This window comes from Silurus aristotelis (genome assembly GCF_946808225.1).
Source record: "Silurus aristotelis genome assembly, chromosome: 22".
Taxonomy (NCBI): Eukaryota; Metazoa; Chordata; class Actinopteri; order Siluriformes; family Siluridae; genus Silurus; species Silurus aristotelis.
The window spans coordinates 16,835,856-16,853,172 of NC_139595.1; the positions used below are offsets into that span (position 1 = coordinate 16,835,856).

Here is a 17,317-nt window from a genome sequence, read left to right on the forward strand (position 1 = left end):
CCTGGCATTGACGCTGTAACACAAATTCAAGCATTCCTGTATTTGTTTATATATACACACACACACACACACACACACACACATACTTACGTACACACTCGTAGGTGCCCACGCTTTCACACAAAAAGTCCATATCAGACTCGTACGAGTGACACAGTCTAATAGCCCCAGATAAATTCGCTCCAGTTTTCCCGCTAATAATAGATCGGTGGTGTAAAGGGATAAAGCGAATACAGGCGACGTGCACCCTGGCCTACAAACTCAAGTATCAATTTTCCAGACACATAAACACCAATTTTAGATAGCTGAGGTCTCCGTCGAGCAGCCTGATCATTAGCACACCGAAAACATATGACAGTACAGCGACACCGATGCAGACAGGTTACAAGCTCACACTCTTTTAGTGACAGTGTGAGATATGGGCCAATCCTGCTGCCCTCGCTTTTTATTACTGACCAGCTAGCTTCCAGCTTCTAGAAAGAATTGCTTTGCAATGTGAGCCATGCTAGTTAACCACACACAGTAGATACATTCTATAGACAAAAGTTTGTGAACATCTAAGCATAAAATTGGTATGTGCCTTTTGAACATCTTATTCAATCCCATTATAATAGTACAAGTTAGAATAACCTCCACTCATCTACATTTGCAAAGAATTTCCACTTGATTGTTGGAGTGTGCTTATGGAGATGTGTGCTCCTTCATTCTCTGGGACGTTAGTAAAGTCAGGGCACGGAGGCCTGAGGTGTATTCAGCGTGCCAATTCATCCAAAAGGTGTTCAATAGGGTTCAGGTCAGAGCTCTATAGCAGGCCAATCAAGATCTTTCACACCAACCTATGAAAAGTATATCTTCATGGAGCTGGTTTTGTGCATAGGTGCATTTCATGGTGGAGTAGGTTTGGGCCTCGTTCAAGTTATTTAGGGAAGAACCACAGATGGGTGGAAAAGTCAGATGTCCCAATACTTTTACTACTACTATTATTATTATCATTATTATTTGGTGTTGATGTTAATATAATTGACATTATATGTATGATATTGTATGTGTATATATACATACATATATAGTTGTATTACATTACTATTAATATATTCATAAGACGTTAAACACGTTGTTATAAAACATTTATATATCATTAATAGAACGCATAAGGTGTACCTCTCAATACCAATAATATTAAATAATAAAATAATAATACCAATTTACGTAAGTACAGTGGGTACGGAAAGTATTCAGACCCCCTTAAATTTTTCACTCTTTTTTATTTTGCAGCCATTTGCTAAAATCATTTAAGTTCATTTCTTTTCCTAATTAATGTACACATAGCACCCTATATTGACAGAAAAACACAGAATTGTTGACACTGTTGCAGATTTATTAAAAAAGAAAAACTAAAATATCACATGGTCCTAAGTATTCAGACCCTTTGCTCAGTATTTAGTAGAAGCCCCCTTTTGATCTAATACAGCCAGGAGTCTTTTTTGGAAAGATGCAACAAGTCTTTCACACCTGGATTTGGGGATCCTCTGCCATTCCTCCTTGCAGATCCTTTTCAGTTCTGTCAGGTTGGACGGTAAACGTTGGTGGACAGCTATTTTTAGGTCTCTCCAGAGATGCTCAATTGGGTTTAAGTCATTGCTCTGGCTGAGCCATTCAAGAAAAGTCACAGAGTTGTTGTGAAGCCACTCCATCGTTATTTTAGCTGTGTGCTTAGGGTCATTGTCTTGTTGGAAGGTAAACCTTCAGCCCAGTCTGAGGTCCAAAGCACTCTGGAGAAGGTTTTTGTCCAGGATATCCCTGTGCTTGGCCGCATTCATCTTTCCCTTGATTGCAACCAGTCGTCCTGTCCCTACAGCTGTAAAACACCCCCACAGCATGATGCTGCCACCACCATGCTTCATTGTTGAGACTGTACTGGACAGGTGATGAGCAGTGCCTGGTTTTCTCCACACATACCGCTTAGAATTAAGGCCAAAAAGTTCTATCTTGGTCTCATCAGACCAGAGAATCTTATTTCTCACCATCTTGGAGAACTCCATGCGGGTTTTCATGTGTCCTGCACTGAGGAGAGGCTTCCGTCGGGCCACTCTGCTATAAAGCCCCACTGGTGAAGGGCTGCAGTGATGGTTGACTTTCTACAACTTTCTCCCATCTCCCGACTGCATCTCTGGAGCTCAGCCACAGTGATCTTTGGGTTCTTCTTTACCTCTCTCACCAAGGCTCTTCTCCCCCGATAGCTCAGTTTGGCCGGACGGCCAGCTCTAGGAATGGTTCTGGTCGTCCCAAACGTCTTCCATTTGAGGATTATGGAGGCCACTGTGCTCTTAGGAACCTTAAGTGCAGCAAATATTTTTTTGGAACCTTGGCCAGATCTGTGCCTTGCCACAGTTCTGTCTCTGAGCTCTTAAGGCAGTTCCTTTGACATTAATTATTCTCATTTGCTCTGACATGCATTGTGATCTGTAAGGTCTTATATAAACAGGTGTGTGGCTTTCCTAATCAAGTCCAATCAGTATAATCAAAAATTTCTGGACTCAAATGAAGGTGTAGAACCATCTCAAGGATGATCAAAAGAAATGGAGAGCACCTGAGTTAAATATATGAGTGTCACAGCAAAGGGTCTGAATACTTAGGACCATGTGATATTTCAGTTTTTCTTTTTTAATAAATCTGCAAAAAGGTCAACAATTCTGTGTTTTTCTGTCAGTATGGGGTGCTATGTGTACATTCATGAGGAAAAGAAATAAACTTAAATGATTTTAACAAATGGCTGCAATATAACAAAAAGTAAAAAATTTAAGGGGGTCTGAATACTTTCCGTACCCACTGTATAAGGCTACATGTCACCTGTATAAGTCTTTTCTTAGAACTGGTATACGCCTACATAATCAGGTGTACCTCTTTCAGGTGTACCTCTCATAATCAGGTGTACCTCTCAATACCAATAATATTAAATAATAAAATAATAATACCAATTTACATAAGTATAAGGCTACATGTCACCTGTATAAGTCTTTTCTTAGAACTGGTATACGCCTACATAATCAGGGATATAAGCTAAATGCAACAGGCAGTGTCCTCTATAAAACTATCAAATTGCTTTTAAACTGAAAAATAAATATTTGAAAATAATACAGTACGCTCTTTTAAGTGACATATATTGTAAACTCAAAAATATTGGGACTCCTGACTTTTCCAGCCATATGTCCTTCTTTCTTAAACTGTTACCACAAAATAAAAGCTACACAATTGTATTGAAATGAGGGAACATTACATTTTCACTTCACTTGAACTACAAGGCTCAAAGCCAGCTCCATAAGGATATGGTTTACATATGTTAAAGTGGAAGATGTTGAGTGGCCTGCTATAGAGCTCTGACTTCATCCGTATTGATCAACTTTGGATCAGTTGGAGCACACAAATCTCGTGGAACATCTTCCCAGAAGAGTGGAAGTTATTATAACAGCAAATGGGACTAAATGTGGAATGGAATGTTTAAAAAAAACATACACATATGGTGTCCACGTATATGTCTATGTAATGTATATTGCTTGTTAATATAAACTGTGCTTTGACACTCAGCTGTCATCTGATCCCATGAATGTCTTTATAAATGTTGAGATTTAGGTTATTTGGTCTTGAAGGGCTTATGTAGGCATCATGTAGCTTTTTCCTGAGGTAAACTCTTATCAAAATTTCCTTATCAGGTGCCACAAACAATCTTGTGTCTATAAAAAAGAAAACAAGTCTATGTTATCGCTACTGTTTTTGCCTCAGATCGATCATAAGCCTGGTGTGCAAGGAACAAAACATAACATGATGAGCTGTATTTAAAAAACAGGGTATGAAGGGAAAAGTGACGCATGCTGGATTTGTGGGTTACAGGACACATTTTGGATCGAGAGGGTTGTCTGGAGCTAAGGTCGAAGCAGAGAAGGAGGTGTGTTCCCAGGGGCATGCTCGCAGGGCAGCAGCTGTTACTCCAAAAATAAGCCTCGTCTGATGTCCATTAAATCATACGTATCTTTTGTTGATTTTAATCATCATACATCTTTCTAACACTTTTCCTACTCAGACAGTCTATGGACAAATGTTTGTGGGCACCTGACTATTCGCTTATGATTTTTTTTTAACATCCCATTCCACTTTTAGTCGTCAAGTGCTGTTATAAAAACCTCCACTCTTCTGAGAAGATAATACACTAGATTTTGGAGTTTGATTGTGGTGATTTGTGCTCATTTAGCCAAAAGGGTGGTAGTAGAGTCAGATCTCGATGCAGATGAGTTGAGGAGGCCTGGGGTGCAGTAAGCGTTCACATTCCTCCCAAATGTGTTCAATATCTTAAAATGAGATCAGAGCTCTAAAGCAAGCCACTTAAGATCTACAACTCCAACCCATGAAGTCCATCTGTTCATGGAACTAGCTTTGTGTACAGTGGCATTGTCAGTTCAAGTGAAGAAGACGTTTAATGCAAGCGCATCCTGAGACATCATATACAACTACGTGATAATTACTACATATACAACTACGTGAACTTTCTTACCCCTTATTATTACATCTTTTTTTTATTTCCTCTTCTCTTTACTGTTCAATATTGTTTAATGTTTACTATTTGTTGTAGTTTGCTGTAGTTTTCCTACGGCCTCACTTAAGCATTTCATTGGAAAAACCCTCACTGATATCTGTACACATAACAAGTAAACTTGAAACTGGAACTTAAGACTCTATAGGAGGCCACTCTAAATTTTCCACTCTTCTACATATCATATTTGTAGCCATATGTAAACTATATCTTCATGGAACGAGCCTTGTGCACGGAAGCATTATAATGGTTGTTCCACCATTATATCTTCTTCTTCTTCTTTCGGTTTCTCCCGTTAGGGTTCGCCACAGCGGATCATCCATCTCCATACCCCCCTGTCCTCTACATCTGCCTCTTTCACACCAACTAACTGCATGTTTTCCCTCACCACATCCGTGAACCCCCTCCTTGGCCTTCCTCTTTTTTTCCTTCCTGGTGGCTCCATCCTCAGCATTCTCCCACCGATATACCCCATGTCCCTCATCTGCACATGTCCAAACCATCTCAACCATCTCATGATTACTTTTTTTACATTTATAGTTGTGTACATGTGTACATCTTCAACATGTCTTCAACAATAATCTTCAACCATAAAGCCATGTTACATTACCTCTGGAGAACAGAGGGTTAAGGGCCTTGCTCAAGGGCCCCAAGAGTGGGAGCTTGGTGACACTGGGACTTGAACCTCTATCCCTCTGATCAGTATCCCAGAGACTAAACCACTGAGCTGCAACCTCTTTTTAAAATGAACTGTTACTATTAAATAACGGGAATTGAGTACCATAATTATAAACCTGGCACCAACACAATTGTGGTAATATCGAGAGCTAATATATATTTTATTATTTATCCAATCAGATCCCAGTATTTGACAGCACTTTGGTAAAAGCCTTCAATTTGTACATAGAAGACAGAATGACCAAACTTCAGAAACTAGGTCTCTGTGGGGGGTTTTTTGGGACTATTTGACGAAACCAGGCCACCAGACCCATTTAAATGCTCGTCATTTGCAGATGGGAGGTTACTCTCCCTCCATTCGAATGAGATTGATTTATTCCACCATTTGCTGCCTCTGTGATTGGAGGTCCCTTTCAAGCTCTGGCAGCTCTTTTTTCGGACACTTCAATATGTCTCCCAGAACCACACAGATATGATGCAGTCCATTTGGTCGAATTGTAGAGAAAGCTAAAAAAAAACAAACTGCGGAAAAAAACAAACTGCAGAAAGGGCGCCAGGCTTTTTTGTACTGATATTCGAAACCCTGTATTTGATTCGATTCTGATGTTGCCTCCACCGAAAAGCGATGACCTTAATTTAATCGCGTTGTAAAACCAATGGAAGTTTTATTTCGAGCCACACTCCAAATCAGCAACCGGGAAAAATGTCCTCGGCATGTTCACGGCGTACACTGAGCCAGGCTGTAGGCTCCAGGGGACAGGCGTGTAAAAGGAAATGAATTTAGCAATTAGCTGCAATCAATAGCGTGCAGAGAGTTAAATAAGGTTAGTGTCAGAAACAGCGGCGAGCTGGTATCAGGCACGCAGCTGCATGTCGGCCAATCGGTACAGGCGCTTTCCTTGTCGCCGGGCAGACTCCTAGGTGTCGCAACTAATCACGGGGGGGAATTTGCTACTGTAGGGATGAGCCTGGGAGGTGAAAAAAATAAGAAAATGAAATGTGTAGTGGAGGTGTCTGGGCCACTCAGTGAATTGTTAACGTAAGATGAAGAATAGGAATAAATGGGTAAAAAAAAAAAAAAAAAAAGGACGAATGCATATTAAGAGAGGTTTTAGCAGGGGGGCTGGGGGGCATGGGGTCATCAGTTGCATCCTGTGTGTTAGCCTTTGTTTTCTTTGTGGGTAATTACAGCGTGGTGGCTGACGACACACTGTGTTCACACGCGCAGACACGCATACGCAAACACCCACATGCCCCTTCTGGCCAGATCTGTTCAGTATTCATAGGGAGCACAGTGAGAGACAGCATGGGACTGCTCTGAGCACCAATGTGCGAACAGAGAGAGAGAGAGACACCAAAAGAGAAAGAGGGAAAAAAAGAGAAAGAGGAGGGATGTTGGTCTGTGTCAAAGCTTTCTGACCATCTGAACTGTAGTCGTCTTCTTATTCAGTGCATGACATCAGCAATGCAATGCATATACATATATATAATCACTGTCATCTCCTAGACTCAGTCTGGACCTGAAAGGAATAGAAGGTTTCCTGTTTCTCTCTTTCTTTCTTTTTTTCTACATACATTCACCAGCTATTTTAATAGAAACACTGCACACCTGCACGTTTAAGCAGCCATCCAAGGTGACCAATCGTGTGGCAGCAGTGCAAATATTAAATCATGGTACATAAAACATAAAAACTGAGGAAAGATTGTGATCTCAATAAATTCAATTTATTCTGATGCCAGACAGACTGGATTAAATATTAATAAATAAGCAGTTTGATGGGGGATGGACTTTAAAATCAGAAGGCCACATGAGGTTTAACAAGAACCTGTCAATCAGATTGACAAAGGTATGCTATAGCTATATAACATGGATGTCTGGATGTCGAAATGAATAGCGCTAAACTCAAATACCAGGCAGTACCATGAACCAAAGGAAAGACATATCAATGGTACCACACTTCTGAGACCATTTTTTACACTGAGCTAGCAGCAATTTCTAGTCTTATCCCTCTCGTCCTTGTTCAGTCTCTCCAATGCTGGGAATATCAGTCACACAGACACGAAGACATGTATGAAAATATCCAAAGTTTATTAACAGACAGAATGCATATATCGACCTTCGTGACTGCTATGAGATCATTGAGTTACATATCAGTACATGATGAACAAAAACACACTGTCCTTGCACTAATAAGCATCTATCATAAAGATATGGCGGTGTATATATATTTATATATATATACAGTACAGTAATCCCCTGCTTTAAAGCGGTTTAAATCTGGTGCCCCCAAACGGGGATCACTGTATAATTTTTGTATTTTTTTGGAAAAAGGTGATATAATACAAAGAGTAGAGAATTAAATGTATACAGTATTCAACTGGTGGTTGGTGGGGTGCAGCAAAGGGGCTTCTAAAGATTTAAACAGCCCCATATATGACCTGTAGTTGCACAATGTCATGACTTTTATTATTCCTTTCAATATGAATGAGGGATCCTGGTGCATAACGCTCTCTATGTTGTTTTTTTGTTGTTTTTTTGCAGGGTCGCTGCTCCAGAGAGAACTGTAAATATCTGCACCCTCCACCCCACCTAAAGACACAGCTGGAGATCAATGGCAGGAATAACTTGATCCAGCAGAAGAATATGGCCATGCTGGCTCAACAGATGCAGCTGGCCAACGCCATGATGCCTGGCACACAACTGCAACCTGTGGTAAGATGTGCTAAAACTCATTTGTGCACACACACACACACACACACACACACACACACACACACACACACACACACACACACACATAAATACCTAGGGTTAATTATATAATATTTTCCTATACCCCAGCAATGGGAAGCTGGAGTCAGAGCACAGGGTCAGGCATCATACAGCGCCCTGGATAAGGGCCTTGCTCAAGGGCCCAAGAGTGGCAGCTTGGCAATATTGGGGCTTGAACCTTTGACCACTGATCTACCACTTCCAAAATTAAAGTATTAGCACCTCGTCTGCATGGCCTGTGTAGTAGTGTATTGTAATGGCAGCCATATTATCACATTTAGCCTTATGCAAGAAGACTGACCCAAGGAACAGAGCCCAGTTACAGACACGGATTTGTTACAAAGCCCCACTCAATTGTGGCAAAGTAGAATTACACAGGGAGCTCTAAGTATCTCTTTCCAAAATGATCCACTTGTATTATCTAGAATTCCCATTTTGCACGATGAACGTCACGGCAAAATGAGATTAGAGGAAAAATCTGACATCAGATATGCAACTCTAGTGCAGTGAGGTAAGTAAATCTATACTGAATTGCAGGTTTCATCCTAGACCAGTTATTTTCAACCACTGTGCAGAGTCATAAAATTGTGCCATGAGAGATCTTCAGGTGTGCCGTGGGAAATCATTCATTTACACCTAACTGGTCCAAAAAAAAAAATTTTTTTTAGGAATATTTTGCCCTCGTGGAGTGGCTGTGAAAGCAATGTGGTGACTAGTAGAGCAATGGAGATACTCCTCCATGTCAATGGGTGGCAGTGTCAGTAGCATCGGTTGTTGAGTCATGGCAGGAAAAGGAAATGTGCAAACCCATAATTGAGCCCTAGACAAAATTCTGACCCAGATGAAGGCTCTAGTATGAGTGGAGGTCTAAAGAAAGGTAAAACGGTTGGCTTAAGGCAATATAATAAAAGTTACTATATTTCGTTGGGATCTCTTGGAACCAAAGTTGAATAAGAGAGATCTCAAAGCTAGCTATGTAGTATCTGAACTCGTTGGAAAAATCGAAAGAGATTCAACTGCCAATATATATAAGTTGTGTTTAATAACAATGTCATTTTGTTAAAGAAAAAAAAAATTTTTCTTTCTTATTTTATGCAAAAAAATTTGGAAAACATATTTTTGGTAACACATTCTTAATATGTTAGAATAGTTTCACATGGAATTATACACATTGTTATGCTTCACAGTTTGCATTGTAATTGGAATGAACTAAATACAAATTTTTCCTTTGTAAAATTTTCTGATTTTTATTAGCAAATTCTGTAAATTTCTTGGGTTTATTTTTGTTCAGATTTTTATAAACATTTAAAATGTTTATATGTGTCACATAAAATAAAGATTACTATATATAGTATTATATTGTATATATAATTTTATAAGTGGCACTGGGATTTTTTGTATTAGTATTTGCATCACAACATCTTATGAACAATACAGATTTTGTAAGAACACCCAGTGCATTCATATGATTAATAATGCACTAATCATGCTTTATGAACGTTTTTCATATCACCAATCCCACAGAATCCCAGCTGCACTGTTTATATTGGTTTTTGGAACCTGTCATTTTTTCTTTAATTAATCATTTGTTTCTGATAGTCATTTTAATCTTTAGCATATGATCGATGGTCACAAAATGCGAGTAAACTGATTTTATTAAAACTCCATATCCCCTGCCTGCAAATAGATTCAATAAAAAGGGAGAAGAGTAATCATGACAAACTGTATATCATTCTAAAGGTCTAACCTTCAAGCATCGACGTTAGGTCACTGTTTATCAAAGCGAATAACGAACGTATCAGTATTCACCAACGACATGCATTAAGAAACACAGTACTTACACTATAATTGTAATAACGAGTCACAAACGCATTCATTTCTGCAAATACTGGTTTAATTCTGAAAGATCAGGGTCCAATAAACAACACTTTTGATTTTCTTCTTCTTTTTCTTTCAATTGCTCCTGTTAGGGATCATTACAGAGGATCATCCGTTTCCAAATCACTTTGTCATCTACACACACTCATACGTCTACATAAGAATTAAGGACTACATTTGTATTTATTCATTCATTCATTCATTTTCTCCCGCTTATCCGTAATTCGGGTCGCGGGGGCAGCAGTCTAAGCAGGCCCCCGCCTTCGACTGCTGCCCAATCCTCACAGCACCGTCCCTTACGGTCCCTCCTGCAGGTGGTGAGCCCACGGGAAGTACATTTGTATTTATTTAAAGAAAATGAATAAGAAGAAGGGAATTAACAGTATAATAAATTACAATACAATAAATATAATTAAATACAATTGTCATTATAAATATGGCCTTGATAGTGACACATTTTGGGTTAAACCTGATGCTAGCGTGCTAATACCAGACAAATGAATAACAAATTATAATAAATAAGCAGAACTTTTCCACCCGAGCTCAGAAAAACATCTTATGATGTGGCACATGGACAAAATCTTCATGTGTAAGTTAATGCATGTAGATCAGAATGCCTGAAAGAGCTCCAAAAGCTGGCGTTTGTAAAATGTCAGCTTTTAGACATCTGAAGCAAAACATCAGGGTTGAGTTCCATCAGCTGACAGGGGGGAAAAAAAGTTCCAAACAAGGCAACGTGTGTGCAGGAGCTGAAAAAGGCTACTAAATTGGAGAACCAGTCTGTTTCAGGTCTGTCTAGGCTACTTCAAATAAACTTTCCCACAATGTGTGTGTGTGTGTGTGTGTGTGTGTGTGTGTGTGTGTGTGTGTGTGTGTGTGTGTGTGTGTGTGTGTGTGTGTGTGTGTGTGTAGTATGTTTGCTAGATAGAGTTTTCCGTTTCCTGGTTTCTCCACTGGCACAAGGCTTTGTGTTTAATTCTGCCTAGCTCTCGAGCCCCTTGACTTTAGCTCTTCATTACCACCTCATCCCTTGAATCCATCTCCAGCATGGAGTTTTGTGGCTTTCTGAAAGCCTCCACTTCTTCTCCAGAGACGAACCCCTGCTTTCACCACCAAACAACAGTACAAAACATATAGCTGCCAGTTTTCCGGCATTGCTGCCAATCAATGCTGCTTTTGAAGCTGCTTTTTGGTGGCAAATACTTTATGGTGCTGTTCAGCTTTCCTACTATACATAACTGCTTACAGGTTATAATAAGGATTACAGGAAATTGTCTGGTCTAAAATGGGACAGGAGTTTTGGGTAACACAAGGTTTCCCAATCATATAAAATATTTAGCCCAAATTTCACAGTTACTGTAATAATGACAAGCGTTCCCTTTTCCTCTGGACCAAACTCACCCAAATGGAAAATTTTCCAAGTTGAAATAAAAATCAAATGATTTTTTGTCCTGTTAAAATCTATTAAAAAAACGCACAATTTTACAGTTTAGCCCGATCTCACATTTGTGCTTAGAAGTAAAAGAGGGATCATTTGAATTGGGGTATAAAAATGTAAAATTAAACATAATTATTTGTTCACAACAAATCATTAAAAAAATTTTAAATACAGTTTACAATACAATGCATTTTTTCACAGCTGATTAATCAACTCATTTATTAATTGAAAATATAATCAGATCCATAGCTAGGTCTCTTGAAGTAAGCATTTGGAGTAAAAAAGCTTTTGTTTTTTTATTCAATGGAGATAATTGGAATCACATAACCCTCTTCCAGTTGGCTCAAGCTCAAGAGAGACTGCATTGTCATATCTCGACCTTGCGTTAGCATCCTGAAGCCAATATTTCTTATTAAAAATAAAAGGGCTTCAAATGCCCCAGGAAACCAAAAAAAAAGTTTTATAAAAGTGGCCTTAATTGCAGATTTGGCCCATTTTAGACCCAGGAACAGCAAGCATCCCTCTGGAATGTTCTTTCTCTTTTCACGTTGGTAAATAAATAGAGGTTTCATCGTTTCCTGGTGTCGTATTTCGTTTCTGATCTTTTTCTTCCTCTCTTGTTGCAAAAACGGCCGATCGTTCTGATTTGGACTTCGAAACGCTCCTGGAGTGCAAAACCAGTAAAGACAGGTTTTTCACTATAATGGTTATGTAAGCAGCGTTATTTTCATTAGCATTATATAAAGAGTCTTGCAGCAGTTTGTGTGTGTGACTGAAAGCTTAACTTCACAGCACAGAGTGTGGGCAGCTTTTAGTGCTGCTGTCAGTGGTGCGCAAATTGGTCCTGGAGATCTGACTCACCTTTGAAGGAAGGAAGATAACACTGATTAAAATATACACTGCAAATCTTGGGTCCTGAGCTTGAATCTTTACCTCAGGAATCCCAGCATGTCTTAAGAAATCAGGAAGTGTGTCAGTACAACCTGGGGTGGGCAATATTACAATTCTTTCTAATGATTAATGGTGAAATCCAACTCCCATCATATTCCCACCAACATGCACAAGAAGCTCCACCTTCAGAACCACATAGAGTTCAATCACTAAGCATTTCAACCGTCAACTCTGATCCAAAACAAAAATTCAGCTTGTTCAGACTGCCTTACTGTCTTCATAATGAGATCTCATGAGCTTTTAAGCTAAACTCTTAGCATTGTTGGCAGGTGTTAACTGCATGCTACTCCATCCTACATGAAAGCCAAGTTAAGACACTATAAACACCAACAGATCTATATAAAGCTCTCATGAGCTTCTAAGGTGTTAGCGTTGTTAGTGTCATTAGTCAGCTTCAATTATATTATACAATATACTATCAAAGGTTTGTGCACAAACTGAACATAAGATTATGTGCTTTCTGAACATCCAATTCCACACTGAGTCCCTTTTTGCTGTATTAATGACCTCGCCTGTTCTGGGAAGATGCTCCACTAGATTTTGAAACATGCTTGTGGAGATTCCTTCAGCTACAAGGGTGGTAGTAAAGTCTGATGGAGGTGAGGAGGCCTGGGGTGCAGCCAGTGTTTACATTCATCCCCGAAGTGTTCAATACGGTTGAGGTCAGAACTCTATATTCAGCTGGAACAGGTCTCTAACCAAAAGGCACCGAAAAACAATCACTTTTTCTTTTTAACAGAATCTACCTTTACACAATATCCAATCCAGGGATTTAAAATATGTCATAGATCATATAAATAGATAATAGATAATGGAAAGTGAAAATCTTTTACAGGGGGGTTGGATTTATTCGCACACATTAAAAATGTTTATTAGAAGCTTCTTACTTAATTTATATTTTCAGCATTATCATAACAGGCTGTATTTGAACTTATTGGGAGAAAACCCGTATAGGTCTATGTGAAATCAGACACTAAACACCCCCTATGTCAGTGGTCCCCAACCCCCGGGCCGTGGACCGGCACTGGTCTGTAGGTCAATTGGTCCCGGGCCGCACAGAAAGAATGCATAACTTACATTATTTCCGATTTATTTATTATCTGATTCTGAACGATGTTTTATTTTGGAAAATGACCAGATTCTCTCTTCCACATCTGTCTATGACTCACTCTTGATGCATGTCATGATGCCTCAGTCTTACCTCCATCCTCTACCTTCTTAAAGGGGCTCCGGCCCCTAACACATAATACATTACCGCTAGATTCCAACCCCTAAGCGAGCAAAATGAACAAAAAACAACGCAGTGAACGCAGTTCATATAATTTATTATTATATTTAGAAAATACCATTTTTTTTGCCGGTCGTTTCATTTTATTTTGTTGTATTTATCCACCACACCTTAAAGGCCGGTCCGTGAAAATATTGCTATTCGGGGTCACCTCTAATATATATATATATATATATATATATATATATATATATATATATATATATATATATATATACATACACACACACACACACACACACACACACACACACAGACACTATGGTTTGAAGTGTGTGCTCTCATTATCAAAAATAATGTCTTTATGTCTCTCTCGCTCCTTTTTTCTAATTCTATCGATCTCTCAAACATACACAGAAACACATCTTGTCACTTTACCAAAACATTCTCAAAACTCCTATGTTCTGATGTAAAATTCCTGTGCTGGGAAACTTCACAAGCACTGATACTGTTACGAAGTGCTAACACCATATTGTGAAGAAATATAAAAAATATCAACTCTCTCAATCCGGTTTCCACCCTTCTGTCATGAGCCCAGTAAATCTTTTCCACGAAAAGATCCAACGATCACGTGTAAGTAAACAGTGTGTGTCCGGTGGCGCTGTGTGTTTAAGGCGTCTCTCAATCTCCATACAGGCACAAAATAGTCTTGAAAGGAATCCCAGGCTTTATTGTTTCTTATCACATCTGGGGAGGCGATAAAAGAGAAAAGAGAGACAGAGGGGGAGAAAAGAACGACAGATCTTCCAGTAACAGGGCTCAGGATCTCGTCTTTAGCACAAACGGAGTGTGAAAGGAGAAAGGGTGAGGTAGATGGATGGAGACAGAGGCGGTTGGCATGAAAAAGGAAGAGAAAGCAGTAGAGACGTGGTTGATCACACGAATAGAGAAGCCAAGTAGAAAAGCCCGGGAGATAAAAATCTGAGATAAGCGTCTCATCTCCGTTTATTTGTTTGGCAGACACTTTGATTCATAAGTGGTGTAGAAATGCTTACAGATGAAGGTTAAGGGTCTTCCCGAGGGACTCTGCGGTGACGCTGGGACGTCTTTGCTGGATTTATTTCTGTACGCTGAGATCGGTTGATCTAATTAGGCGCCACTAATCTCCCTCCATCTCAGAGATGTCCTGGATTATAGAGCGTCATTTATTTTTTCCTTTTTTTTTTCTTCAGAGCTCTAAAACCAGGCTCATCAAAGCAGCTACATTGGCTAATGAGAAAGATATTCAAGTGTAGTAGTGCCACATTTTACTGCTTTATGTTGTCTACTGAAAGTACATATAATGTAAAAACGAGAGCACCACAGTGACTCATTGAACGATCAAATGTCAGACATAGTCAATAGACTGAACTAAACTTTAAATCACAAGCGTGCGTAGGTTTCCTGCTGCATAATGTTTATTGTATGCAAATAACCATTTATTTGAATGCCCATGACTCTCAGAATATGTATAATCTCAATCCTACAGCACAATCTTTATAAAAGGTTTTCCACCCCGGATTCCACTTTTGCATGACAACTGGTTTTATGTGCTTAGGTGTTGGTTTGTTACCTGATTGTGTTCACCTGTTCCATGTTAGTTCATTCACCAGCTTGTACCTTTGTCTTGTTATTCCATATTGTCTTTAAGTCTCAGCTGTGTTTACTGACTACCATGATTCCAAGAGGTGGACAGTAACGAAGTAAAAGTAATTTGTTACTGTACTTAAGTAGCTTTTTCACGTTAGCTGTACTTTACTTTATATACTTTTTCTTGTGACAACAATCATAATAGAAACATTACAGCCATAATAAATCATAGTACTTTGAAGCACTATTTGAAGGCACATACTTTTGTACTTTTACTCAAGTGAAACTCATTAAGTACACATCAGTCCATTACTGAAGATTCCTAGGTCCATCTGTTCTGCCAGGTTAAATAATTGATTCCGTCCTTAAGCTAGCTCTCCGCCAATCATACGACAACTACCAATTAGGGACATTGTAGGCCATTACATGCTTTTCCTGCGACACAGTTAACTACATCTTTTAGCTGCATTACACACTCAGAGGAAAACACATTGACATGCCATGATTTGCAAGTGCCACAGTGATTGACATGGGAATGCCAGTAGGCTCCTTTCACCTAGACAGCATTGTTTTTATTGGACTCCTGACTCCTGTGATAGCTGTCATATGACCACATTCATACTCGCAATTTACGAATAGGGATGTTGTTCCGATTGTAATAATATATATTTTTTACGCTTTTTACTTTCCTACTTGTTGAGTCCCATTTATCGATCTTTGACACTTACTGTGGTTGGCCTTAAAAAACACAACAATTAAACCATTTACATGTATGGTATTTGACAAACACCCTCATCCAATTCAATTAACAATGATCTAATTATACAATGTATAATTAAGGGTCTTACTCAGGGGGGCCAGCAGTGTCAGTAGTGACTGGGTTGCCGTAGTAATCATTTTACTTTTATCCGAGTAAATTGTCAGCGCTGAAATGTATTACCAAAGTTTCCACACGGCATAACCAGACTATAAAGTTTTTTGTGTCAGACTTACTAAATAAATATATGAAAATGCTGTACGTTGGTACTCATTATCAACAAAACACTATCTGAACCTGAGCAGGTGTAAGCTATATGAATAAATGATCAGACGCAATTTAAATCTGAACATCCTGTTCACACACCATCTGCTTTACCCCTTTCAGACTATGACACCCACCATTATTCATTTCATTCGAATGGGAACATATGTCTGCTGGAATTAACACTGTACCTGGTATTCAGTCCAGCAGGACTTATGGGTGTATAATAATTTTATAATTGCGTTTGGAATTTTTCCTACTTTATAATTTTTGTTATTGAATAATAATGAGTACGCATCTCAAGTACCTTTATATTTAAATATTTTTATTATTAATATTTATTATTATTAAAATTATAATTGTTCTGAGTTCACATCATGTGCTTTTGTTTTTCTTTTTTGGCCCGACTCAACCCCCTTTTTGGTATACATTGCTTACCAAATGTGTTCCCCTGTTCCATGTTTCATTTCTTTTGCTTTGTCTAGTTATACTCTTATGGTCCTTCGTTCCTATTTCAAAATTGCATGACTTTGAAATTGACTTCCAGGATGCTGATCTTGGCCTGGAAATTTAATCATGAACTTTTGGGCTCACACGGTTTAAATGTTTTAGAGCCTAGCATTAAAAAAAAAAAAAATAATCATAATTTATCAAATACCTGAAATTAACCTGCACTTAGATTAAAACACAAGAACCCAATAAAGGTTTTTTAAAGAAGGTGCAATATCAGAAGAAGTTGCAGTTGTAGTAATAGTAGTATTACTTTTTAGAAGGTTTTGAAAAGTTCTCAATATGTAGGCTAATCACAGGACATCTTGTGTCTCATCACAGCCAATGTTCTCCGTCACGCCCAGCCTGGCCACCAACGCCACAGCACTGGTTAACCCATATCTGGGCCCTGTGTCTCCGGGCCTGGTGCCCACTGAGATCCTGCCCAGTGCACCCGTACTAATGACCAGCACCCCCAACGTTCCCATGCCCGCTGCCGCGGCCGCCGCCGCCCAGAAGCTTATGAGGACAGATCGACTGGAGGTGAGTATGATTCCACTTAAAGCTTTACTAAACGTTAAATCTTACTATTCATCTCGGGAAAAGAGATTCAAGAGTTTATGTTTGCTTTCATTCAAGATGTTCTA

General features: G+C 39.0%; 1 protein-coding gene across 12 annotated transcripts in view; it reads left to right on the forward strand.

Moving 5' to 3' along the window:
* Positions 1–17,317, forward strand: part of LOC310717641 (muscleblind-like protein 1) — a 122,985-nt gene that overhangs the window by 82,214 nt on the left and 23,454 nt on the right. For all 12 annotated transcript variants that reach the window (XR_014530875.1, XM_083525996.1, XM_083526002.1 and 9 more), the window contains 2 exons: positions 7,806–7,976; positions 17,013–17,213. Coding sequence is in view for 11 of the 12 variants with exons in the window: in XM_083525996.1 (XP_083382122.1) it covers positions 7,806–7,976; positions 17,013–17,213 (372 nt within the window). In the remaining variant the exon portion in view is untranslated. The remainder of the gene's footprint in view (positions 1–7,805; positions 7,977–17,012; positions 17,214–17,317) is intronic.